The 25,843-nt window shown below is 36.6% G+C and overlaps 2 protein-coding genes across 4 annotated transcripts in view; one reads left to right on the top strand and one right to left on the bottom strand.

Annotated features, from left to right (window-relative positions):
• The first annotated feature begins 1,888 nt into the window (after positions 1 to 1,888).
• On the top strand, positions 1,889 to 21,412 carry LOC109043850 (ecto-NOX disulfide-thiol exchanger 1). Its single transcript, XM_019061173.2, has 14 exons — positions 1,889 to 2,239; positions 3,427 to 3,525; positions 4,209 to 4,439; positions 5,425 to 5,587; positions 6,664 to 6,880; positions 7,425 to 7,626; positions 8,200 to 8,328; positions 9,120 to 9,353; positions 10,331 to 10,543; positions 13,011 to 13,117; positions 15,197 to 15,334; positions 16,522 to 16,662; positions 17,718 to 17,916; positions 18,298 to 21,412. Exons 1-14 carry the CDS (start codon positions 2,194 to 2,196, stop codon positions 18,522 to 18,524), a joined length of 2,346 nt encoding a protein of 781 aa, XP_018916718.1. The 5' UTR covers positions 1,889 to 2,193; the 3' UTR covers positions 18,525 to 21,412.
• Positions 21,413 to 23,220: 1,808 nt separating this feature from the next.
• The window catches only part of Dap160 (dynamin associated protein 160), a 49,466-nt gene continuing 46,843 nt past the window's right edge, over positions 23,221 to 25,843 (bottom strand). For all 3 annotated transcript variants that reach the window (XM_019061170.2, XM_019061172.2, XM_019061171.2), the window contains one exon: positions 23,221 to 25,713. In XM_019061170.2, the coding sequence (XP_018916715.2) occupies positions 25,547 to 25,713 (167 nt within the window). In that variant the 3' untranslated portion in view covers positions 23,221 to 25,546. The remainder of the gene's footprint in view (positions 25,714 to 25,843) is intronic.

The following is a 25,843-nucleotide window of genomic DNA, read 5'->3' as shown; positions in this document are numbered from 1 at the left end:
CAAACTACTAACAAAATACTTTAATTGAGTTATCTGAGATGGTGACAATCAACAAGTTTATAATTTGCACTAACGCATTCTGTAGTTCAATGAGCCCACTTAACCGAGTAGCATCAACCAAAAACAAGATAGGTGAAGCGCAAGCGCACTCTTTGGTGCAATGAGTCTAATTGATGGAGCAGTTTTTAGTTTACCATCAATTTTGTCTCGGTGAACAGATTTGTAATAGCTAGTGGCAACTAATTGAAAATGATTGATTTCCCTAAAGACGTTGTGGACAATACAATGCCGTTGGTTATTCTATCAATTTTTCATGTATACGACACCAACTTTTAATTCAAAACCAAGATGGTTATCCGCGCACAGTCATTTTTTTTCCGTGCTCCCCCGGACCCCCCTTTAAAGCGAGAAGGATTCCCCGAACTCTTGTCTGGAGCGAACAGGACCCCACTGCCCCCCTTGATGAGGTACCTTAAGAGCCTTCTACCCCCCCCCCCCCTCCCGGCCGAAAAGTTCTCATTCGGCCCATGGGGACTGCCTACCCGGTGTATAAGAAATTATAGATCGGGTTGTTGTTTCTTCGGAAAAATTCAAGAGTCTCTCAATTATTCATTAGGTACCCATATGGTTAATTTTCATGTCATAAAATGACATTTTATGAGTGACATCCCTAATTTGAGTGCTACTTTAGTAATTTAACTTTTTGTTCGTTTGTTTGTTTGATAAATTCATTAAATGACAAGAAGGTACACATAATAAACACTTTAGTGACATTAAACACTAGGTAATAATATTTTAAATGCCCTTGGCTAAAATGACGGCGAGGGCTGGGATCGGGGAAAATGAACCATTCGTTTTTTGGGAAACGTAAACTCCCTTCAATTTAGAGAGTATGAAATCCGCAAATGTGCGGGCCCCTTGCGCCCGCCAGCACCGCGGGCCCTTGAGCGCTTATAATCCGACCTGGAGCTGGTTTTCTATCTACTCCCCGGCTACTACTTAAGTGTCGGATTGATGGAATGGACCACAAATAGTATTCCCTTGTCAAAAGTGCGCGTGGAAACACACTAAATGTCTTGAAAATGGACTATATCAATCTGGAGGCCAGATTTTAATTTTTTTTCCAAACTTTACTGTTATGTAGAGCACTACTTATGGAATTTTTCCCCCTTCGATCTAAAATAACTAAAAACGCTCCATCATCCATCCGCAGGATGCAGAATGCGACTGGTCGAGAGGAGACTTAAAATCCCTACATCCTCTGTTCACAAAAAGAAATCGAAAGAAAGTTACGATTGTATGGTCTCCAAAAATTGGCAAGGCAATTAAATTAAATTCAAATGTGATTGGAAGAATTAACTCTTTGATGCCCAGACTAGATTAAGTTGACCCGCGGATCGCTAAAGACACGTGCACCGTCCGTGGGTTGTGTAGGGCCGGCACATACGAGCTTTAGATATAGGTCTGCAAATGCATCCTAAAAAATAATCAAAATTTAAGAGAAAATAAAGAAAAGAAACCGAGTGATAACACGGCCGAAAATAGGAGAGACGTAATCGTGCCTTGTCATTCAAATTTCCTCCTTAATCTGAGTGACACCCCATCCCTCATTGGCAGTATAGCGTGGAGCATTGCATGTTCACATTGCGCGCTATCCATCGCGCCTTCAATTTTGCAGATGCAATACGGACATCCATTAAGTTCAAATAGTCGTATCTCTGCGCCGCGGCCGCGGTGCTCCTCGCTCCCGCAAATTGATTGATTACGCATTCACTCACCGGGAGCAAGGTAGCGCTACGATCGCAAACCCTGCAGAACATCTACTTGCGTACGAAATGCGTACGAATTGGCAACTCCTCCTAAATGATTGATAAGAAAGGGGCGGTGGAGGCGGGGGTGCTGTCTGATGTAAACAAACTGTTAATCATTCCCCGATCTGAAGCAGTCACTTCACTATTCCTAATCGGATTGATATTCCTTACTGTATTGATTAGAATTAGAATTACTTACAGTGCCTAGTATTTTCGTGTGTTTAAGTTTTTAAAAATGATAGAAGTCATCAAAGCACCTCTCATAACCAATTATCGTCCTTGAATGATCATTGTGTGCGACTTTCTGGGGGCTCAGGCTGCCTCTGATGTATTTCGGATCTCTGAACTCTCCAACTGCATTGTTCATTAAAAATTCCTTTTAATGGCTTTCAGTTTCAGCAATGCGTTAAACTCTGGGCTCCCACGCAGTAAGTCAAATCTTGTGTTTGCAACGACTGTGAATTTTTTTTAATTTTCCGCTTGTTTCCACCGCTTACTTACACAAGTGAAAAGATAGGAGTTATTCATACCCTGTCTGTATCCTTTTACTTGCATTTTTGAGTTAATCCATTTACTTCCCAGGGTATGACTTAGGGAAGATTATTGCGGAAATCTTTCACCCTAAGAATCGAGGCTCTAAGATTGAGCAAAGTTCGTTGGATCTCATCTGCATGGTTTTTTAGAAATCAATGGATAGAGAATTGAACAGAATGAACTAAAATGATATCCCTCTACCATTAAGACTCGTATGCACCCCATACTGCAAATGAAGCGATGAGAAGTAATGGTAACAAGGGCCAAAGATTGAGCAGTCTGAAATAAAGTGTGGATGAAAGCATTCAGATGAAACCAGATGCAATAAATATAATGGACCTGCCCGCGAGTTGCTGACAGTTCCATGCCTCTCTATCATTTATCCGGAGTTCTAATGTTTACCATTTACAAGTTCAACCAGGGGTGTAGAAGCTTCCACTTTTCCACCCAATTGTCGGTCAGATTTTGACAAAATTTCCCAACAAGCCAAGAAGAGATGACCCTTGTTTTAATTTGATTTTCAACTTTTGACCCTTCAAAATGTTGCCTCCACCCACATTTGGGGGCTTTTTCACATTTTCACGCGCCCCAGTGACAGAGCATTTTCTACACTCTTAGGTTCAACATAGGAATCGCAGTTCTCATGACCTTATCATTGATCTGTCAGGCTACTAGTCCCACACCAAATTCAAAGTGGTGAAGAACAACGCTTGCACAGAATTGTACTACATGTTCTGTTATACTTGTTAATTTTGTGGACAATCACTCTCTCTGCTAGAGCTGAAGCTAGGCTTCTTGAGTGTAGAATTTGGGAAAAAAAAGAATGGATAAATGTCACATTAACCTGAATGCATCAATCAATGGTTGACCCACCGATTGGTGCATGAGGTTTTGTTGAATGGTGCTGTTTTCTAATGGCTCTGGCCAAAGTCCCCAACGGTGGCAACCCTGGACAAAATAGAAGTAGATAGATGGACAGATATGACATTCGTCTATTCTCTTCTTTCTCCAGCTCTAATCATGTTTACAAGGGTGATCGAGGAAAATTTTCAGGATCGTAACTGTCATGAATTAATTACAGGAGCAGGGGCCAGACCTCCTCCACCAGGACCACCTCCTCCGCCACAAGTGGGGCCGCTGCAGCTCAGACCTGGATTCGGGCGAAATCACCCTCAATCAGGTACGACCAGTGTATTCTGCATAGCCTGCCAAGGAGTTGATCAAAGAACACCAGAGATATAGAATCTGTTCAGCTGCCAAAATCACCTGGAACCTAGACACAATGTCCACAAACTTATTAAATCTCTCTGAGTGTCCCCTTGTGATGACCTTCCTATGAGAAAGTCTTTAAGTACTATCAATTTCACCATGTTTTACAGAAGATAGTCCCAGAAATGCATACACCAACTTTTTGTGGAGCCTCATAAATGAATACCTATGCGGCTTAATTAAAAAACTTGGAAAGATTTGAGACCATTTTACAAAGAAGGAAAAAAATATTTAAGTGTCAACAAATTTTGGCCGTGTTCCTACAAATGATTAATATAAATGCATTATGATATGGTAAAATGGTGGGGAGGAAGCCAAAGAAAATTTTATAATTTCCATTTTCTATTGTGTAGTACCTACGTATCTTCTTCACTCTCGCATCCGCCCTAATTCTTGGAGGATATGATAAGAAAATAATTGTTGTATTCATTGTTCTCATTATTTCTTGCGATTTCTAAACATCTAGTTTGGGGCTGAGCTCCCCCACGCCTTACAGCACCGTTTTGAAAGTGAATTACTCTATTCTAGTTAGTATATAAATCTAGATTTTTGAGGCAGAATAGATCGGTATCTCATTCTAAGTTCTTATTACAGATCTAGATGTTCAGCAACAGCAGCAACATCAGCAAATGGTGCAGCAACAGCTGATGCAGATGATCTCAGCAACTGGACACTCCATGCTTCCGCCCGGACAGCTGCTTTTAGGCCCGCAACAATTTCCACCTCCTTCAATTCTGAATGAAATGCATCCACTAGATATGCCACCGTTGCTTAAAGATGCTCCTCCACTTGATATGGGCCTAATGGCCCAGGCACCAACCAAACGTAAGCGTACTCTCAGTAAAAAATGAAAGGTCCGGGACAAAATCTAATAACTTCTTTTTTTACCTTAAATCCTAAGCAAATTAGTCCTAAAAGATCTTGCAGAAAAGAATGGCTTTCTCTTTAACAAAAAGCTTTGAATTGCTTTTTCTGTTTTACATCATCATTTCTTATTAATTCCTAATAAAATGCCAAAAGAATTAAGAATTTCATCTGTTCAACCCATTCTTAGTTGCTCTTTTTTTGCATCACCAGCCCACCTTTACAAAGTAATTTGGCTAAAATCAGTGACTTTGGCTTTCTCAAAATAGTCCTAAATATGAGTGCAGAAATTACCCAAACACTGAATGTTTACTGCAATCCAGCGGTCTCTGCCTCCTGGAAAAATTTTCGTTTACCTTACTTTTCAAAAGGGAGTGAAAAGAAAAAGAAGGAGAAGAGAAAAAGGTCATCAGTTTTTTAAAATGGTTCAACAACTGCACGCAACTCTTGTTTGCTGTGCTCCAGTCGCTGTTTACCTCACATTTGAAACTTCAATTCAGCTTAAAGTTTTCTTGAGATGATTTTCCTGCAATCCATCCCAACAATTTTCTCCTCAATTACTTCTTTTGCAAACAGTGTGGTCTCCGAATTTGAAACATTTGAGATTGACCTTATATTGTTTTCCTTACATATTGAAGTCATACGGTGACATTACATTGAAAAATGACACTTAAAAAAGGTACCCAGGTACATTCTCTCAACAGTTTTGGAAGCTAATTTTTCTTTTGTGGGAAAATTGCTTCGTATGTCCTCCCAAAACCGACAGTTTGATTCTCGACGTTTAGAAGAAAAACTTGGGAAGTTCTGAAAAAATGTGTTGATGCATAACGTTGGGAAAAAAGTTGAATGTTAATGAGAAATTTGTAACGGTTCAATAAACTTCTTCACTGAATCTGGGAACGAATAATGCTCTGAAAATAATTTTAGATCAATGTCTTCATTTCAGCTCCTGTAAACCTTGGGGATCTAAGTGGCGCACAGAGCCTTGATGGAAATGCCCATTCCGACTATGATAAGGACAAAGATGATGGAGGGTATGAGAAAAGGGAACGGAAGCGAAAACGTGATCGATGGGGGAACCAGAGCACAGAAAGAGACTACAACTCCAGGTGAGTAATTTATTTGGTAAATATCATTTGTACCTGGCTGCGCATTAGAGTGCTTATCTTTACCAATTTAGATGATAAATTTTGAAGAAGATAATGCCAATTTTTTTTAAGTTTTGTGAGAACGAACAATGTGGGTTATTTTCGTATTCTGTCAGTGTTCAAAGCTCCCAACTGACCGTCAGACGCCCAACGAAAAGGCCTGTTTTTCAAGATAATTTTCAAGAAAACTGGTCTGCAGCCTGATTGTTGAATTTTTGTGTTTGTCGGGTGGAAATGGATTACATAGGTTAAGTGGCAAAGCAAGATTGGTCCGCTGTGTCTTATTGTTTCTTTGTCGGGTGGAATGGACGATATACTGTCAGATACTCAAGAGGTGCCTTTAGTTTGTCGTCCATTTCAACTTGACAAGCACGAGAAAGAAACGATAAGACATAGCTGACCAATAACGCTTCGCCATTTAACCTATGTCATCCATTTCCACCCAACGAACACAAAATTTCAACATTCAGGCTGCAGTAATTATGTCAAGGTTTTCAATTATCGTCTTATATATTTAAGTATGTGTGTAGTAGTTGCTTTCATAGCACACTAGGGTGCTGCGCAACACCTAACCACCACTTGAATCTATTTCGGTAAATTCTCTCCGGAAATTTGTAATGATTTTTTGCAAACTCAAAATCTTACCCCCAGGAAAAAAACGTCAGACTTACAATGTACTTGTCACTGCTGGATCTGAGAATGACCCCAAGTTTTTTTCCATTCCCCATCATTTTTTTGAAAAATCGAATTTTTTAAAACAAGCTTTTCCCATGAAAAATTTAAAAAAAGTCTAAACATCAACCACGTGCAAAAATACCCTACAACATTACTTTTCAAGCAATTGACAATGCATTTCGGGGCTGGGGGGTGGCAAGGAGTTTTCTTGCGATTTTAACAATTCATGCTTGTCATTTATAGAGATTACCTGTATCTTAATGGCACTACCTATAGCTAAAGCTTTTAATTACCTCTATGAATTATCCCTAAGCGAATATTATTTGCATGCGGAGCATTGAAATTTTTTCTAATGTTTCCAGCTGTGAAGAAATCGAAAGGGACAATCAAGACAACTCAGTCGATTCTAATCACGGAAAGTTGGGCGGTGCCGAATCACATCTCAGTACTGGCGGTGGGGGAGAGAGGCCTGGAGGTGGTCCGATGTGGTCAAACCTGCTCCAGCAGATGGGAACATTTCCACCAGTGATGGGCGTTAATCCTCTTGGCATCGTTGAGCCCAACATGAATCCACTCATGGTATGTTCTGCTGAGGATTTATCTGGCATAAGACGCCAAACGGTATATTGATGGTAATGTAACATAGTCACAAAGTGTAATTTTAGTGGTTCGAAATGTATACTTGTATTTTATTTGACTCATGAGCAACGGGTCTAAAAAGAAATTATTAAATCTTTTCCCATTTTAAGATTAAATTACATAATATTTCAAGAACCATTGGTATCGATTAATTTGCTAATCGGAATACATCAATACATTGCTAAAGTATCATCAAATTTTCAGAGTACCTCACAATTTTTTCAGTACTGCTTTGGAGGAAAATTTTCTCCCCCCCCCCCCTCCCCCAAAAAAAAGTTTTGTCAATTTTCACGTGATTAGCAGATGACATGATCTTATCTTCGATGAATCAGAAATATGAAGTTAAATGTCGGATCAGCTTTCAATCACTCAAAATCTGGTTTTATAAACAGTTGATCCACTAAAAACACTCATACTTTTGTAGTGGGAACAGAATATTGATTGACCAATGCAATGGTTGCAAATGCTTTTTCTGCATTTTCAGTTTGGGATGATGCCGCAGGATGGTGCAATGATGGATGCAAATATATTTTCTGCTGGGGCTCAAGGAGGTGCCAAAGAGATAATAGAGTGTAAAGACTGTATACTTTACCCACCGAATCCCAACATGTCAACACCATCCACAAGAAAGCGCCCGCCTGGGTGCAAAACCATCTTTGTTGGTGGCTTACCTGAGAAAACTACTGGTCAGTCTTCCTTTTCCTTTGCTTGTTTTCTTTCTTTCTAATTATTTTTTTTCTCTCTGGGACCCCCCCCCCCCTTCCCAAAGAAAAGAAAAACGAATCTTTTTATGAGGAGAAAGTTTGAATTTATGCATCAGAAAACATCAATATATTTGTCAGGAGTCATTTCCTATAACGTTTGTTCCAAAAATCTTGTTTTATGTAAAATTTTGATGAATGGAAAATGTATAGTAATGCTTCAGTTTGCACCTTGTTCACTGATCCGTTTAAAGTAATTTTTTCTCAAAATAACGATTTTGTACCACCAATTTCTATTCATTTTTGCTGTAATTTAATTGCTTATTTTTGGGCTTTTTTGGTAGCAAAATATCCAAAAATCTATCCCCAATCATTGCCTCCAATGTATCTATCATAAGTCTTTCAGCGATTAGCCTTTTCCAATTGCTGGTTGAAGGTTATGTTTCATTCACTAATAAATTGAATTTTATCTCTAACAACACTTTAAATTGATTTCCTTTTGAGCTGTCCTTATAACAGGATTTTTGTATTTTTGTTTCATTTTATTCTATTTTGCAGAGGATATGGTACGAGAAATTTTTGCCCGGTGTGGTGATATATCAAGCATAAGACTCAATAACATGAAGAAGTTTTGTCATGTTCGGTTTGTGGAAATGTCATCAGTAGACAATGCTTTATACCTATCTGGTGAGTCTTTAGTGTGCTCTCTTTACTTTTAGTCAATGAGAAAGAACTATTGTGACCTGTATTTAGCCCAATTCACCATGGTTAGTGTATAGCAATAAACTGAGTTTGAATTGAATTAAAACAATAGTATGGTATAAATGTTGCGCACCGCAGACAGCAATATTTAGTCCCGATATCGAACTAGATCAGCTCTTCAGTAGAGTTCTCGCAAATTTATACCCTTATTATTAAAAGGTTAAAATAGGTATCATTGACCTATATTTCTTTTATTGTATGTTGGTCAAGTTTTTCCAATATGGGTCTAAACAAAGTATTGTTGAAAGAACATATAAATGGCCAAAGTGTGAAGCCCTGTATCTCCATCGCAGTGTTTCAAAATTTCCGCTCCTGTTAGTGTATTTTCTAAAGGAAATACACTATTGTTTTTTTCTTTTTTTTTTAAGTGAAACAAGCCAACTTTACAGCTTAAAATTTGTACAGTATATTTTGCTAACAGGAAAAAAAAATCAAGGAAGTTTTCAAGTAATTACGTTGGCTAGTTATCCAAAGAAAAAATAAATTATGAGAGAAAGTCGCTACATTGCAAATGGAGATACTTTGTTTTGGCCATCGATATGATAAGCATGATTCTTATGAATCATTGCAAACACCCTCTTTCTTTTGAAGACACTTCTAAAGATGGCACAAATCCAATAATATGTCTGATTACATGTGGATGCTCTTTTGTGCATTACAACTGTAGATGAAATAATGATAATTTCCATGCTAAGGATGAATCTGTTTTTTGTTAGGCTACCGAATAAAAATTGGACAAAGTATGGATACCATGTACAATGGCCGACTTCACGTGGACTTTGCACAGGCAAGAGATGATCAATACGATTGGGAATGTCATTTAAGACAGTTGCAAAGAGAACAACGCCACCGCGAAAAAATAGAACAAGAGCGCAGTCGCATTCCGTCACCACCCCCAGTTCCGCACTTTAATGAAGGAGAGGCCAACGCTCTTGTAGAAAAACTTAAAAGTAAGTTTTTATCCAAATTTCAGCTGCGTTCTCTGATTATTTGTCTTGAGCTCATTCAAAGAAAGTATATCTCCCTCTCTCAGTTATAAAAAAATAGAGGAAATAGTTTTGAGAAATTTTCTTGTTTCAAATTATTTAAATTGAGCCCATGAATGTTGTAAAAACTGAGATATGTTTTGGCGCACAGCACATCCACAGGATTCTTGATCCCTTGAAAAGTCCTTGAATATGTTGAAATTTTATCTAATTTTCAAGTCCTCAAATACTCTTAATTGCTCAGAAGATTGGTTTCTCCTCTTGTGATGAGCAGCATTGTCTATTCTTGAGGCACTTACTTCTCTTCATAGGTAGCAAAAAGTTAAGGTACGGAAAGAGGAAACCCCTGTTTTTCAAGGCTCCTTTGACTTTTATTACTTTTTTGCTAGTCCTTTAAAATTTTTCACAAGTTGCCAAAAGCTTTTTATTCCAGTATCAAAAGTCTACCTTGAACTTGTATGTATTTCTTAAGGAAGAAATAGCATGTTGAATTTCAAGGAAGCACTGTCTTCAAGTTGAAGGACAGATTTGCGTAGAGACTTTTCATGAATTACATCATTTACGGGGAAAGAAGAAGTTGTAGTGCTGATGAGAAGGAGGAAAAAGGTGTAACAGTGCGTGATGTATTGCAAAAATCAGTGTAAGACGCCATCGTCTCAAACTTTTTCAATGATTTTGGTGAAGTCATTGGCAAAAAATTCTAATTTTTCAGAAAAAGGGAGGAAAAAGATAGATATTTGTGAAGAAATTTTTTGTGGGTCTATAACTGCATGGTGAGGAAGAGGGGCCATAAATTCTGAATCTCAACATATCACAATTTGAGGAAGGCTCCTAGACTTAAAAAGTTCTACTGAAGGGCTTTTTCTTCTTTACAGTTAAAGTTAAGTATTTCTTATTCTTAATGCCCTAACGAGGTAATTTTGGACTGTTTTATGGTGTAGATGAGAGTTCTTTCATGAAAGCCACGTCAGTTGCTGTAGCATGGCTGGAAAGGGGTGAATGTATCAAACGCAATGCACATCTCTTCTTCTGCATGGTGCAGAATACTAACTCTCACATCCGTCGCATTGTATCAGAGAAAGAGCTTTGCGAAGAAGAGCTGAAGCACGTTAAGGAGAAGACAAAGGCTCGCGTCACGAAGCTACAAGCCCAATGTAAGTAAGCATCTCACGAACGTTTTAACCTCCAGAGAGACCACCTCTGACTCATCTGTTTTGCTTGTCCATTAAAACTAGGCACCACAGTATAGCCACGTATTGGTCCTGGTAAACAATGGATGGGTTGCTGAAGTGCCATGTAAGTAATCTTACAAATGAAGGACAAACATCAATTTTTCTACATTTTGTGAGGAGCAAGTGGACCAGAAATTTATCGTTGCCCCTTTTTTCCAAACTGTGTTTTGCAATTTTTTTACTGGATCTGGCTGCGACAGCGCAGCATGGGGCTCAGTAGAAGTAGGATTTTGCAAATAAATCCCTCCTTATTGATTTTATGGTCCTGGTCTGTTTCGTCAACTCCGTTACAACTGTTAGGCAGCTGCATTGGAACTGCCTGAGTTCTGATTCTGTGCTTCGTTGCCGTATATTTTAGTATTTTAAGTTACACAGCATGTAGGATAAATATACAGGGCAACAGCTCGGCTTTTCCGACTCTCGAAACTCCAAAAGCTATTGATGAGAGTCCTCTTATCATTATTTCTTTGCATCATAGGTGTTTTGGAGGTGTATTAAAAACTGAGAGCAGGACCCCAAGCAAAATTCAACCTTTCGGCTCTTTAAGGTAATCAGGTTTTATGGATCGGTTTTTCGAGGAAACTAGGTTCTACCATTCACCCTTTGTAACCTCCAAATTCTCTAGTTATTAGTCTCTAACGGATGAGAGGGTGAGGATATCCTTTAAGCACCTCATTCCGTCGCCATTCTTCAAAATCTAGCAGATTTTATTCTATCACCCATGTCCTAATCTTGTGCTTATGTGCTTGATGCTGAACAGCTGTAATATCTCGGATTCCCAGTGGCTTTACAAGTGAGAACTTGTGATCTCAAAAAGTCAGTTATGAAATGGATGTTATCCATTTTGAGCATCTTGATTTCTCTCTTGTTCCCATTATACTATGTTTGCTGCGTAAGAAGCTCTTTCTACTCGTCAATCCCTACTGGAAGGGTTTTTCGTATCTTTGATCAAAGTGAAAATCAGCGCTTTTGCCCGTTCAAATGTTTTTCCAATATAGCAGCAGTCCTTTTTCTTCCACTTTCAGCAACTTTCACTTTGTTTTTACTCTCACCCTCTGAATCATCCATTCTCAATCATCCATCTGAACCTGTACATTATATCAAATAGAGTGGAGTCAAAGAGTAAGTTGTTTGATTCTTTTCATAGGCGCTGAAAATTCCAGTATTTTCACTGATATCTGTAAAATTACGCAACCTTTCTGTTATGATTAGTTATTTGGTTTTCAGCGAAGTAAATGTAAGTTACTTGATATATCTAAGAAATATCACTCTAGTTGGAGTTGTTTAACAACAGAGAATCTCACTAAAAATTATCTCCTGTCCTTGACTATTTTCTCTCAGTAAGTATTAAAAATCACATCTTACGTACAATCTTGAAGCTGCTCTGGTACAAAAATGTAACAATTGTATTGCCTGAAACCAGATGTCTATGATTGGTAATTGTACAAATAGTTTCCAAACAAATGAAACCTTGGTGGATTGCTCAGGTAAAGAACTGTTTGAACAACCTATAGTTTCTTTTCTAGAGATTCTTTGCAAGAGGTCTTATCAATGGTAACATTCTCTGCAAATTGAAGCACACGTAAATACCTATTCACCTCTAAATTGAAAGGTAAATTTGACCGGAGCCATGCGAATCTTGTATTTTGAATCAAAGCTGAAACTGACAGAGATTCACAATCATGAATTTTTAACAGAAACTTTTTATTGTGCTTAAAAACTACTAATTGGTCTCAAAAATTGGTCCATTCAGAATTTTAAACCTTAACTGAACCTTTTACATAAACCTCTCAAAATTTCGCCTGGCTCTAAAATTAACATGAATACAGTTTATTGCATGAATGACTGGAAAGGTATCATAACGTGCACACAGGGTGTCTACTAGCTCCAGAAAAGGTACCTGGTTTTTTGGTAGGTTCATTAATATTCCAGAAGTTCAGAAATTTGGTGAAATTTTGGACACAAGAATTTCTTGTAAAATTTGTTTGATTAAATGTACCAACAATTTTCCAAAATGAATCAGTTGCAAATCGTGGCAAAATGGGGCCTGAAAAGTATTTTATCATTTACGTAGCAGGCTCTTCGTTTCTGTCATCAGCAAGGTAAAGTACAGGTAACGCTCCATAGAAGTACTTAATTTCTTTGGAAGGCTGTCAGTAGACACCCTGGTGTTAGAAGTAAGTGGAAACCCAATAGTCAAGTCCTAAGTCTGTGGAGAAAAGGTTTCACGTGTGTGAAGCTCCAAGATCACACCAGTTAACAGGATTCGCAGGCCTCAAAGTTTCCATAATGGTGCAGTAGGTATGCGTCTGTTTTAACTCTGACCAACCTTTTAAGCTGAGCTATGTTTGGATTAACTTGCTCTATCTCTGTTGGTTTTTGGCTGAAGTCAATCAGATCGAACGAGTTTTCTCTTCAGCGTTGCACAAGAAAGTTTGGGATCATTTCACAAAAGCTCAGAGGAAAAACATTGAAACGTGGAAGAAGCAGGCAGCGGTAGGTTTTTTCTTATCTTCACTTTTTCTTCCCCTCAAGTCTTGCTCCTTTCTTTCTTGCCTCTCATTTATTTTATTTTGTTAATCGGTTGCTTTCTCCCTTCCTGGATTCTCAGTTGAACTCGAGTCAGGTAAGTTGGCAGCTGTTTACTTTGGACTGAGATGGGCAATAGACAGTTACTTGTACGGTTACACTTGTCTGCGCATGGCAGCATCATAGCTCTTGCTCTATCCTTAATTGCTATTTACCACCGGCAGCTCAGTTGCTTTCAAATGGTAAGTAAACGTCTGCCAAGTTATCTGAAGCGAATTCCAGCATTGTCAAGTTTTCCTTGCTCCAATGCCCTTCAAAAGTTTCAGGTAAAAGTGATGAAAAAACCCCTGAGTTTTTCTAATTTTATTGAAGTAGCCATGACTTTTTGCTTTTTAATGTATGCTCTGTTTACTCCTTATTCAAATAATTTATGTTCCTGAACTGCAGCTCTTCTGCTCAATTTATTCGCAAATCTCAGACAAATATGAAACAAGTTCATAGGATGATTTCCCTTCTTTTCTTGCGGTAGGTTTTATCGTATAAGACATTTAGCCCATACCTATCTAGAAAGCTATATCTCTCTTTATCCATTTTTTTTTATTTATGCCAGGTCTTTTATACTCTTTCTCTTATGCTGTCAGATGGTGTACCTTATCTCTTTTTGCCCTCTTTATTTGTAGTTTTAATAATCTGTTTTCCAATGGTTGAATTTGATTGGTGGCGTATAATAAAGACAAAGGGTAGTTTGGTTGAATGTAGGCTTACTAACATTTTATTCTACTCTCAAGTTATTTCTTCATTAAAATTTGACCTTCAAGAGAAAAAAAAAGAAATGAATTCATTACTGAAAAGTCTTAAGTCAGAGTATTTTGAACCTTTCATGTTATCTATCATGAACCTTATCTAAAAACTTACGTACAGCTCTAAAATAGTTTATTATTATTATTTACCATTTATAAAAAGACAAAAATTCAAATATTGGTTTGATTTATGGTCCTTGCAAGTGTTTTCACAGAATTGAAAATCCTTTGTCATTGAATGAAGGTGCAAAAATTCTAAACATACCTCCAAAGTTTCATCAGTAGCATGGTTATTGATAAAAAAATGTATATTTATTTTTGTTTGATGGCCTCTCTCTCTTCCATAAAACTTAAACATCCTCGGAATTTCTGTCCCTTCCAAATTGCAATAATTGTCATAAATAGCAAAGATAGACCTAAATTTTTTAGTTCATGAGTTCATCAGCTGTACATTTTCTTCCAGTCGCCTTTAAAGCTCCATAAACATTAACTTTTTTTGTATTTTTTTATCGTCTGCTCTCTATTGTGCATGTGCTTCCTCTCATTGTCGCCAGCAAAAAAGCTCAGATCATCCTATTTTTTGTATTTTGTAAGTATATGTATATGTATGTGACTGAAGGAATCTATAACCAAAGTAATCACACTAAGTAAGAGAGCAAAAACTAACTCTCGAGAAAATGAACTATGAAGGGAAGAAGGTAAAATTCACAGGTAATAATAACTTAATTTTCATTTATTCACCAACCTTTTCAGAACTCAGTCCATTTGGATGGAGATATATCTGGTCTCTCCAAAATACCAAGGTGAGGTTTCCGGGAAAATTTTTCAGTTTTGATTCACCCAAAGTCTTCCAAGTGTAAGACAGGTTTCATAAGGTGAAAATTTGTTCACTCACTCTCAACATTAAAAAGATTATATCTGATCTGTAATATGTAATGTATCAGTTTGAACTTTTTTCTGGGATACCTTCGTATTCCTGCACAAAATTCAATTTTTTTATCTGCTCAATTAGCCAATTCCGTAAAGTAGGTATCGTTATAAGTGTTTAAGCTCATTTATGTTTGTGTCATTTTGAATTTGAAACAGTCAAACTGCGATCATTGTTTTCGTCAGACTTCATTGCGTCTTTATCAATTCCAAACCGGAGGCCAAATGGTAGGTTTTTGTAAGTCACTTTTGTCCACTGATGAGAATACTTATATTTCTATATAAAGCAATACTTAAGCGATGAGGTGTGCTTGTTTAGGATGTGAAAATGAAGGAGTTTCAAGAAAGTTCCGTTGTGGCAGGCGATGATGAAATGGAGGTATCAGACAGTGAAGATGAGGCTGCCTCCCCGCTCAAGAAGGACAAGAAAGATACTGCTGACACCTACAAACTAAAAGTAAGTCCAACTTACAGGTCATCTAACATCTGACCATCTCCGAAAAGGGACTTATACAGAGTAGAATTTTCAGTAGGAAAGATGTGAATCATTGACATGAAGTTGCGAATACATGCCACTTAGTTGCAATAAAATTACCATTTTTTCTCAGTTTATCATGATTTTTCATTGATGATATCACTGAAAAAATCGTCAATTACAAACTAGGAATCTTATAATATGAGAAAAGAGCGATTTTAATTCATATCATTTGTTTTTTTTGTGTTTTTTTTGTGTTTTTTTTTTTTTTTTTTTTTTTTAAACCAAAATTGCAACATATGGAGCTCAATGCTGTAGATATTTTTGCAATTAAGTGCAGTCAATAATATTATCTTATTTATTTACAAATTAATACGTATTACGTAATAGAGAAAGTAAAAAGATATGAATGAATAAATGATGCTAAATGGTCAAAGAATATCATTCTCCTAGACCTGCATTTACGCCGTGAAGGTATTTTCCAATCAAAAGCAACAAATAGGAGAAATTGAGAAATAAATGCCACTAAAAGTGTGTGTGTGTCATTTGTGTTAAAAAAAAAATTACCACGTTAACTGTTGAAACTCACCCACTGTGTAATAGGGTAGTGGCAAGGAATTTTTGCAGGGTTGTATTATAGTCTATCCTGGGTAAAATTTATTGATAAAACCAAAAATTTCAAAACTTCATTTCTGAGGGGAGAAGAGGCTAATCAAAACCCAACCAATTTAAAGCTGACAGTCGAGTTGACATAGCAAGGCGATGCCTGAAGCTGACTTCAGGCAATCAGCAAACGCGTAGCTCTGTCATCAGAGCCTGCCAAAAATATCGTTTCAAATGGGTCTCTATTTTGGCATATTCATACTAGGGTTTTTTTTTTGCCATGATAGGTTAAAAATTCTAATTTCTAGAAGCCTGCTTTACTTCGTACCTCTAGGAAATGAATGTGTCCCATTATCAATTGGCAATGCATTTCCAGGTTATAATAGCCGTTGCATGATAGGAAAAAAAAAAAACAATTCCTATGAGAGCAATTCAAAACGTAAGTACTAGTCGACAATTTGTTCTACAAAAATTCAATGAGTGTAAGTGTAACTAAAGAAAGCAAGATTAACCCCATCAAGACCAACTTCTGTCCATTGATGTATAATAATTTGAATTATTCATAGGAGGAAAATGACAGTTTACGTTGCCAGCTAGAAGCTTACAAAAATGAAATTGACTTAATTCGCGTTGATCACCAACAAGAATTTCAAAACAAAGAGAAAGAGCTAAGGATTGCCCAACAAACTTTGAAAGCGATGCAACAGGTATTTTCACAGTTTTTCTCTTTACCTATCCGATTCTCTTGTTTTTAAACTCACTGTTTACTTCAAAGAATACCCAAAATGAAAGCACACTTCTGTGGCAAGAAAAATGCCGCAACTCCTATCAAGACTTTGCAATTTTCTTCCACACATGCTGCTCTATTGTGAGAAATCCTGATCACTATGATGTTTCATTTTGTAATTTTGAATTCTCAATGGTATGCCACAGTTATTCTAGAAATACAAAGGATAAAGGGTTGTTAGTTTTTTTGCAGCAAGACACTTTGTCAGTGAAAAGCTGAAAACACCCAGAATGGAGATACAGAGTTTTTTCTGAGGACGGCAGACTCTGAAAAAGATTATAATTGAGGTACTGGGTGCGAGAAGGGCAATTCTCAGTTGCAGGATTTCAGAATCTTGATTGCTAATTTATGTCTTGGAGAAAACTCTAACGGATGATTTTTCAGGAACTTTTTCTGCAGAAAATTTTTGTATTATGAAAAATACTCAGGAACAATTTCAGTGAAATGTATGCTTTCGCTTTTCTTATCATGAATTAAATATAAGCAGAGATGCAGAAATACTGCAACCAAGAAGTACCTTTCTAGCACCTAGCACCTCAATTACGTATGCTTTATAAATAATTTGAGGGGTCTAGAAAACGGAAGATGTTTTTGCAGCTGGGCAGAGTGCAAAGTTTCTGTGAATTTTGTTCTAATTCATTGTTAAAACTCAGACAAGGGGTAAACAAGGGGGGCATTGTTTCCTTCCAGTTTCCTGCATTCAAGTAGATTGTTTACAACATTTGCTGAGACCATAACCCCTGATGATGAAAACACAAAATGTTAAATCACATGTGACTGTGCATGGATAAAGAGACTTTTATGCCAAATACTCGAAGTTAGGATATTTGCACCACTGTTTAGAGGATTATTTTACAAATATTTTGGCTTAAAAATACTAATCTTCTTCTGAATGTTTGCAAGCTTGTATGATCTATTTGTTTTAAGTTTCCTCATTTTATCTTGTCATTTTCGTTTTGTTTCTTGTCCGCACAGCAATTATTAGAATCCAAGCTGGAACTAATGCAGAGAGAAACCAAAGTGAAAGAGTTGGAGGTGCGTCTAAGCTCCCAAGATGGCGCCGAAACCGAACAAAACGCTCCAGAGAAATCTGAAGATCGAGAAGCAGATTCTTCTGCCAACATAACTTGCCCATCCACGAATAAAATTTTAGAACGAGATGCCAAATTGATAGGTGCGTTGATGGATCCCTCGAACACCTTACCCTTACCTCCCTATGAGAAAAAGTATTCAAAGTTTTTATCAGTCATGTTTGGGTCCCAAATTTTTTGGATTATAATGTAATTGAACAGCCTTTTTCAGCACAAAAAATGAAGTAAATCATCCGCAAATTTTATTCAAATATTGAGAGTGTTTCCTTCTGAATATTCAAATTCCAACAAATCAATACATATTCTAAAAATTCTTTTTAAATGCACCAAAGCCTTTTTACTGTACTTGGTTACGATCCTTGACACAATTTTTAATCGGTATTTATGACCACTCTTTTCTGCAGGAGAGTTCAGTTTTTTCTAGCTGACCCTGTACTAATTTTTACGGTGTTTTTTTCTTACAGGTCTTATATCCATGTTCCTTCACATTCATCCGTTTGGTGCAGGGGTTGATTACATTTGGTCTTTCGTGCAAAAGCTAGAGCCAACTCTGAAACCAAACGAGATCGAAACTCTGATGAACCGTTTCCCATCCATTTTCCTGCAAGAGCTCGTCGGAATTGGTGCTAACATGGAACGGAGATGGCAATTCATCGGTTTCAGACCCTCACTTGATCTCCCAGCAAGTTGATAACATAATACATAGAATACTAAGAATTAGTTCTACGTTTGCCTACCACCCTCTTCCTAAGCACATGCATGTTTTTGCGAGAAAAACGCTTAGTGAAAAGAGGGTTCAAAAGACTGTGCTTAATTCCTCACAAGCTTCTCTTCCTCCATTGTTTTGAGGCAATGTTTTGGGGTTTTAAGTTAGGCACTGCAGAGCCTTGATTATCTGACAAACATTCATCACAGCTTTTCTTACTTTTTTCCCAGAGTTTTAACGTTTACTATTACGTCAATTATTTAGCGTTTCTGAGACTTGAGGTAAAAGCTGAGATTCTTTTGAAACATTTTGAAAGCTGAAAATTAAAAAAAAAACACACAGATAGTTGGTAAACTGCATCACATGTGTTCGCTGAAACGTGGATAAACTAGAAATCATACTAAGAGCGCAATTTTGAACAAGTTCAAAATGAGCATGTGTTGTAGTTTGAACCTCTAGAAATCGCCTGATCATTAAAGCTCTGTGGCATTTGCATTGTATATTGAAGAGAAGACTTATTTTTCTTCCTCTACAAAATAGAATGAAGATCTGGAGTGGTAATACTTTTTGGAAAACTACCAGTAACGATTGGCTTGAGTGGAATTAGCGCTTCATTTTTAGCTCCACAAAGCTAATCTTTGCTGCAATTATACAGCCACCTGACATTATAGTCCGCGCCACAAAAATTGGCGGGTGAGGGGCGGAGCCAGTCGGCCGGTTCAGTCTATCATTGAAGGGTTGAAGCGCAGGTGTTGGCCCAGTCGTTACCCCGTCTCAACTATGGGCCAATACCTGCGCTTCAACCCTTCAACAATAGACTGGACCAGCCAACTGGCTCTGCCCCTCACCCGCCACTTTTTGTGGCGCGGACTATAGCTCCTAAACCATGTAGTTTTTTATGATGTAGGGAATTCAGCAGAGATATATTGCATGCTATATGTGCAGCACCTAACTTTTTTTTTGTTGTTTAATGTAGTTAATTTTGAACAATCTTGTCTTTCATATTATATAAATCTCATTGCTGATGAGATACAATCAATTATTAAGCTTTATCTTGAACAAGTATTAGATTATGAACAATTTTTATTTGCTCAAAAAGATTCACGTTTAAAAAGTTAACTATGAAAGTTCAGCAAATTGTGCTGAAGGGCAAAAAAAAATGTTATTCTATCACAGTACACACAGATAGAGTACAAGTTATTATTACTGATAGTTCGATACCCCAACTACCGCATCTGAGATACTACATATCGAACTCTCATTTTTTCTCTATAGTTAATTTCTACTTTCATCCATGGATCTAGTCACCTATGTTTCTTTAGTCATTTCTATTTTCCTCCTGTTTCTTTGAAGTGTTACCGGACTACCCTCATACGGCTGTCAATAACCTACGGTAAGCTTCAGGGAGTGGACGAGTGTCTCTCCTAATTTAGAGCAGCTTTATTAAGGATGGGGAAAGTATCCAGCAAAAAATTGTGTAGCAATATATATTTTTTAATTTTGTACAATTTGAAAAAATTATCGGAGAAACTATAGAATTTTTCTACCTTTTTTTCTTTACAAATAGGCAATACCTTTTTTTCCACCCTTCAGAAAAACAGTGACCTACTCGGCAAATAGGTTTGTCACACACAAGAGACTCAACAAACTGAGTGGTCTCTCCCTAGGTGAAATCATGCAAAAATCATATTGAACACATCAGAAAATTCTGACATTATTGTACGAGTGCACAGTCCTTGCAAATCATTCTTCAAACATCTTCAAATTTGTTTTGCTCGCAAGCGCATTTTTTTACAATCTGTAGTACCCAGCAAGGTTTGAGGAAACCAAAAAAATGCAAGAAATCTTGACACTGCAAGAAAATCTTACCTAAGTAAATAAATAATCTTGTAAACATCTTTTAGCTTTCTCCGTTTATTATTTTCAGTCTTCAAAGAATTTTTTCTTTGCCGTTTTCTATATAAACTAGTTTTATTTATATCATTTTCATAAGAAATGCTTTAGAAACACTGCAATAATTTGAGAAAAATTGATAACAACTTGCAAGATTGTTTTTTCATTTTGATAGGGTTTTATTACATACATGTCTCTGCAAACTTAGTTGCAGACAATGAAGAAAAAATTGCCTAATAATGCCAGAAAGTTAAAAATATTTTTTATGAATAATATAGAGAATACGTTAAGGATTTATGACCTGTCTGATGTTTTCACTTTGATTTTTTTTTTCAATTTCACCTTTTTATAGCTTACTTAGTTGCTGTTCTTTTTTCTGTAGTATTTAAAAGTTGGGAAGAGGGATAGCAATCAGATACCAGTATCCCATAATTTTTAGACCCAGCACATTGTTACGGAGTGTCATAAAAACTTTTTTCTCTATAAAAACCATTTTATTGTTTTGTAATTTATGAATCACCCAGGTGAGTCCTGATTAAACTTTAATTTTAAAATATCTGAACATAAATGGATCAGTTTCAGTGTCCTAGAATCATGTCATGATCGTTATCTTACCATGATCAGTTATCGATCAGTTTAAAACAAAGCTTGTTGTTTTAAAAAGTGAAGTATGTCATGGTTTCTACCATTTTGATTGGTTTGAAATGGTTGAGCAAGTAGTACTAATTTATACCACTTTGAAAAAGATAAAAAGTAAACAGTGTTGTCCCTGGTGCTTTCTAAATTAAATTTTCTCCATTAATTTGCTTTGCAAGAATTTGATATTTCAAACATTGTATTGATTTTAAATTCTGCGAGACGTTCGGATCTTTGGGTATTAGTCATCAAACATAGGAGTAAAAGGTTGTCTGTCAGTGCAAACTAGTGCAAACAGCCCATGATGTGATTATTGAGTTAGGTAGCTTTTTCCACGAGCTGTGGAATAGAGAATTTTGATGGTTTAGTATGCTGCTTTTGACTGGGCAGAAAAGCTGCAAAGCCCCATAAAACTGGAAAAAGTTAAAGTTTTCTACCATTCAAAAAATTTGGGTTTGTCAGGAAATTATCTTTGAAATTAAGAAATGGAAGGATCTCAAAATTTATTAAAATGTCTACGCTTGCTCACCCATTTCAAAGTATCATTTTGTGACATTTGCCATTGACTCCTTTGGTACAAGGGAGGTTTGTAATTTAAGAATTTTTTTCTTTTTTTCCGGTGCCCAATTATCAAAGCTGGGGTTTTTCCCCAATATTTTGTTTATTGAATAAGACTTTGATTTGGATTGTTACCAGAATATTCAAAATAGGAAATGAGAAAAAGCCCTTTTGCTTTAAAGAAAGAACCCTCAAGCAAGGATAAAGCTGAGGGTCTATAAGTCTGACAGTTTAGATTTTAGGGAATTAAATAATTTGTTGAGTGTCCATTCAAGATCCCATACCTGCTAACCCAATTATTTTGACAGTGATAATCACTTCCCCGCAAGGTCAATCCATACAAGTAAATTATTTCTGCGAACGAGTTTTGAGATCCTACTGCGTATCGGCAGTGGGAAGTTTAAATGCAGAGTATTTTCTATGTCACCCTGGCTGTTGTTGAGTGAGGACTGGATTGCAGAAGATGTGCAGTGACTGACCATAGTGAATTTATCTTGCTTTCCTTATATGTAGAATACAAAGCCCGGTTCTTTAAAGAGGAATTGTTTTAGCACTCAACATCTAATTCTAGGAAGTATCCTTTCCACGAAAAATTTAACATAATTCACTGAAGTTGTAGGATAATTTGTTTTTATTTTTTCAATAAAATAGTAATTATTACTGCAAGTTATCCATTTTGATATTTTTATTCCCATTTTTACCTCAAAGAATCACATTCAATATTTTTATTCTTTGTTCGGTGACTTAACAAGATACACTTTTCTAGAAAATACAAAATTAGGAACAACTCATAAACCATTGGCCCAAGAGTAAAAGAGACCAAATTGCAGCCCTCTTGAACTGCTGCGCCTATTTTTGCATTCCCTCCAAGCCCAGTGAGTTTGGTACCCTGAGGATTGAATTTAATTTTAAAAAAATTTTGATCCATTTTTGCAACAGGAAATGGTGAAAATCTCCCTAACTGTTGGTCTAAGAGCAAAACAGAGGAAATTTTTCGGCCTTCTAGGTTTACCTGTGCTACCCCCTCCCCCCAGGCCTATGAGCTCAGGGATCCTTCAGCCTCAATAGAAGTTTTCGAAATTTTGTTGTTGATCAAACTTTTCTGTGCCATAAAAATGGATTCATTTTTGGACAAAAGATTGAACATATCATTTAAACCGTTGGTTGCAGAGAACAATAGACCATAATTTATCTCCACCTTTCCTTAATTATTCTCAAAATGGGTCGAGATAACCGATCTGTAATTTACTCACGACCAGAGGCTTTGAATCGTCTTCAAATCGAGAGGAGACGAAAGAGCATGCATTTGTGCAAGTAGTTCATGCTCATTAACCTTATTCACAAGCTACATTTCAAAGAGCTGTAGAGCGTTAGAGAGGTGTATTAAAAACACCAAAAAGTTGGCACACATAAATAGAGCACCTTTGAAAGTATCAATGCATTTCCTCTCAGCATAAAATTTGCAAAGTATTCGACTGCTCCCAAGCTATCACAGCCTTGTCAGATGATATTTTTCAATGCAGCATTGAGGCTCTTGTTTTAGCAGAGAGCTTTTAATGCAGCGCATAGAGGGTGGAATATAAACAAGAAAGTCTTATCAATTCTAAAGCAATTTGCTTTAATGGATTGACAGGTTTTAATTAATATTTTCACCATTTCAACAAAAAATAGAAGTTCATAACGTAAACAGCACAGGTACTAAATGTTGTCATGATAAGCAAAGTGTATAGAAGAGTCTCTGACTTTTCTATCACTGAATGTATGAAGTCATGTTTCCGTTGGAAATGATGTGCACTGAAATGTAAACATTCAGGAGTTGAATTTTTATACAATTTAAGTTATTAACTTCTATGAACAGTTCCTAAAAGACAACGTGCATTGAAGAATTTAGGGGAGGGGTAGAGGTTGGTGGGGTTAGGCTCCTGGTGAGGATGGATCGAGGAACTAGGATATTAAAAGAGTTAAACATTATTTTTCAAGCCATGAGCAAAGAGCATCCTTCTCCAAAGCGGCAGGATCCCCTCTATTGACTCGTAAGTTTGTATCAAAATGAGGCAAAAACTCTTTTTGTGGTCGCCAAAGCATCTTTTTGTTTTTAATAAACTTAGTTATGAACATAAATGTTTACAACATTGCCTACCTCTAGGAAGTGATAAATTAAATCCTTGGTGGAAGTAAACTTTGAGTTAGGGCTATTATTAATAAACTGTTGTTGTCTAAAACAAAGAAACAAAAATTGAATCTTCAATAAAATATAAAAAGTCTTTTCGTGTAAATAATACATTCGCAACAAATATGATATGATAACTCCTGTCAAAAAACGATAGACACAGGTTCTTTCACAAAATTTGGAGGCAGCAGCCAACAAAAAGCCCAACAGATAACAAAAACAATGTAGCTACTTTTTTATCACCAGAAATTCATGAAACTTAACATTGCAATCATTAGAGGATACTTCTACGATGATAAAATTAACTTTTTCAAAGGAACAAAAATTGATCATTGAATAATGATACATACAAATAGTACTCAATTATTATTTGTGGCACCTAGTGATAAAGGCCTCATATAAGATGCGTTGTTGAACCCAACAAAGTTGCCGACAAAAATGACTGCCCTCAATTAGGTACCCAGTTTGTCTCGCTGACCAATACAATGTTCTGACGTCGACATAAATATATACAATAACAAATCAGTATTCCAGCTCCTGGCCAAGAACCCAAAATCTCTAGATCGTTGGCAGCCATCTTGGAAAACGGGTAAATCCTTTAGTGTTTAACAACACTCATTCTGTCATCTCTTGGCCATCTGGTACTATATGATGGACATTTTTGGGTTCAACAACTCATGTGTAGCTGCTGACAAAAATAAAATTATAAATAATGCTTAAACTTAGATTTGGATGAACTATAAAACAAAGGAAAATTGGCAAATTTTGGCTTGAAATTACTTGATACCAGAGACCTTGTTCCAGTATAGTTATGAAAGTATCGCTGGAGAGAAGATTTGGAGCAGCTTGAGATTAGCATTTAATAAAGATCCCTTTCGTTGTATTTTTTTTACACTAAAACATAAAAAAAGCAGTCGATGGGCCTATGAGTTAGGCACAGTGCTTAATATACCAGGTGAAGGCCTGGCGGCTTGATAAACGGTGGGTAGAAGGAAAAAAATGAAAAAAATAGTTACAATACCTAATGATTTGATCATAACTCTGGAGGGACAAATTAAATGCAAAGCTAAGCATAAATATGCTGACGTCTTGAAAAGATTTACAGAATAAAATTCCTTGATATCCTTACTTTGTACATTTACCTAACTTTTTGGTCTGACTTACAATCTACAATCGAACATATTCTAATAGCAGCACAGGGGAAAGATGAGATTGCATCAAATTTAAAAAACATGTAGGTAACACAGAAAACAGGAAATGTTATACTCACAACAACCAGAAAAAAAGAAGGAAGACTTAAATACATTTTAAAATACTGATTCTTGTTTGTTCATCTTAAAGACAGAAGTATTAATTACCTGCTGGCATCACAAAATGCTTCAATTCGATGGAATGCCATACAAAAATCTTATAAAATTAAAACATCACACAAAATTAATACTGTAATTTAAAGAAAATGTTTAACGGCTCTGGGAAAAAAAAAAGGAAAATTATACTCTAATCGAGGATGAGCATACTCTAAGAGTTGCCTACAGGAACTTTCTTACAAAGTGCCTTTTAAAAATCTTTTAATTTCCCAATGGATGTTGTTTCTTCAAAGAGCAGCACTTTCAACTCAATGAGTTGCAATTTCCCATTCACTTTACTTCAATTTTCACAGATTTTTTTTATCAATAAACTTTTACTTGTTGCCATTTTTCATTTTTCGTAATAAGTAAATTATTCATGAGCAACAACTGACTTGACAACGTTATCGCAACTCCATAGAGTGTGATTCAAACAAGAGAACGTCCAGCTTCAAAGAGACTTCACCCGTCTCCACTTCCCGCAACCGCAATTTTTTCACCACTGGACCTGGCGTCCCTTGGGTTGAGCGGTAAACTTCTATCACTGGTAGTTCGGTTCTTCCCAAAAATTCTGGAAACAAGGAATTCGATGATTAGACTCCTATGCTTTACAGACAAGGTAAAAATTATTTGTAGGACTGATACCACTGACAAAATTACTTTCGTTTTAAAAATCAATGGATGATAGATTGATACCTTCT

The sequence above is a fragment of the Bemisia tabaci genome, chromosome 3 (assembly GCF_918797505.1).
Source record: "Bemisia tabaci chromosome 3, PGI_BMITA_v3".
NCBI lineage: Eukaryota > Metazoa > Arthropoda > Insecta > Hemiptera > Aleyrodidae > Bemisia > Bemisia tabaci.
This window is presented reverse-complemented; position numbering and strand designations above follow the sequence as displayed.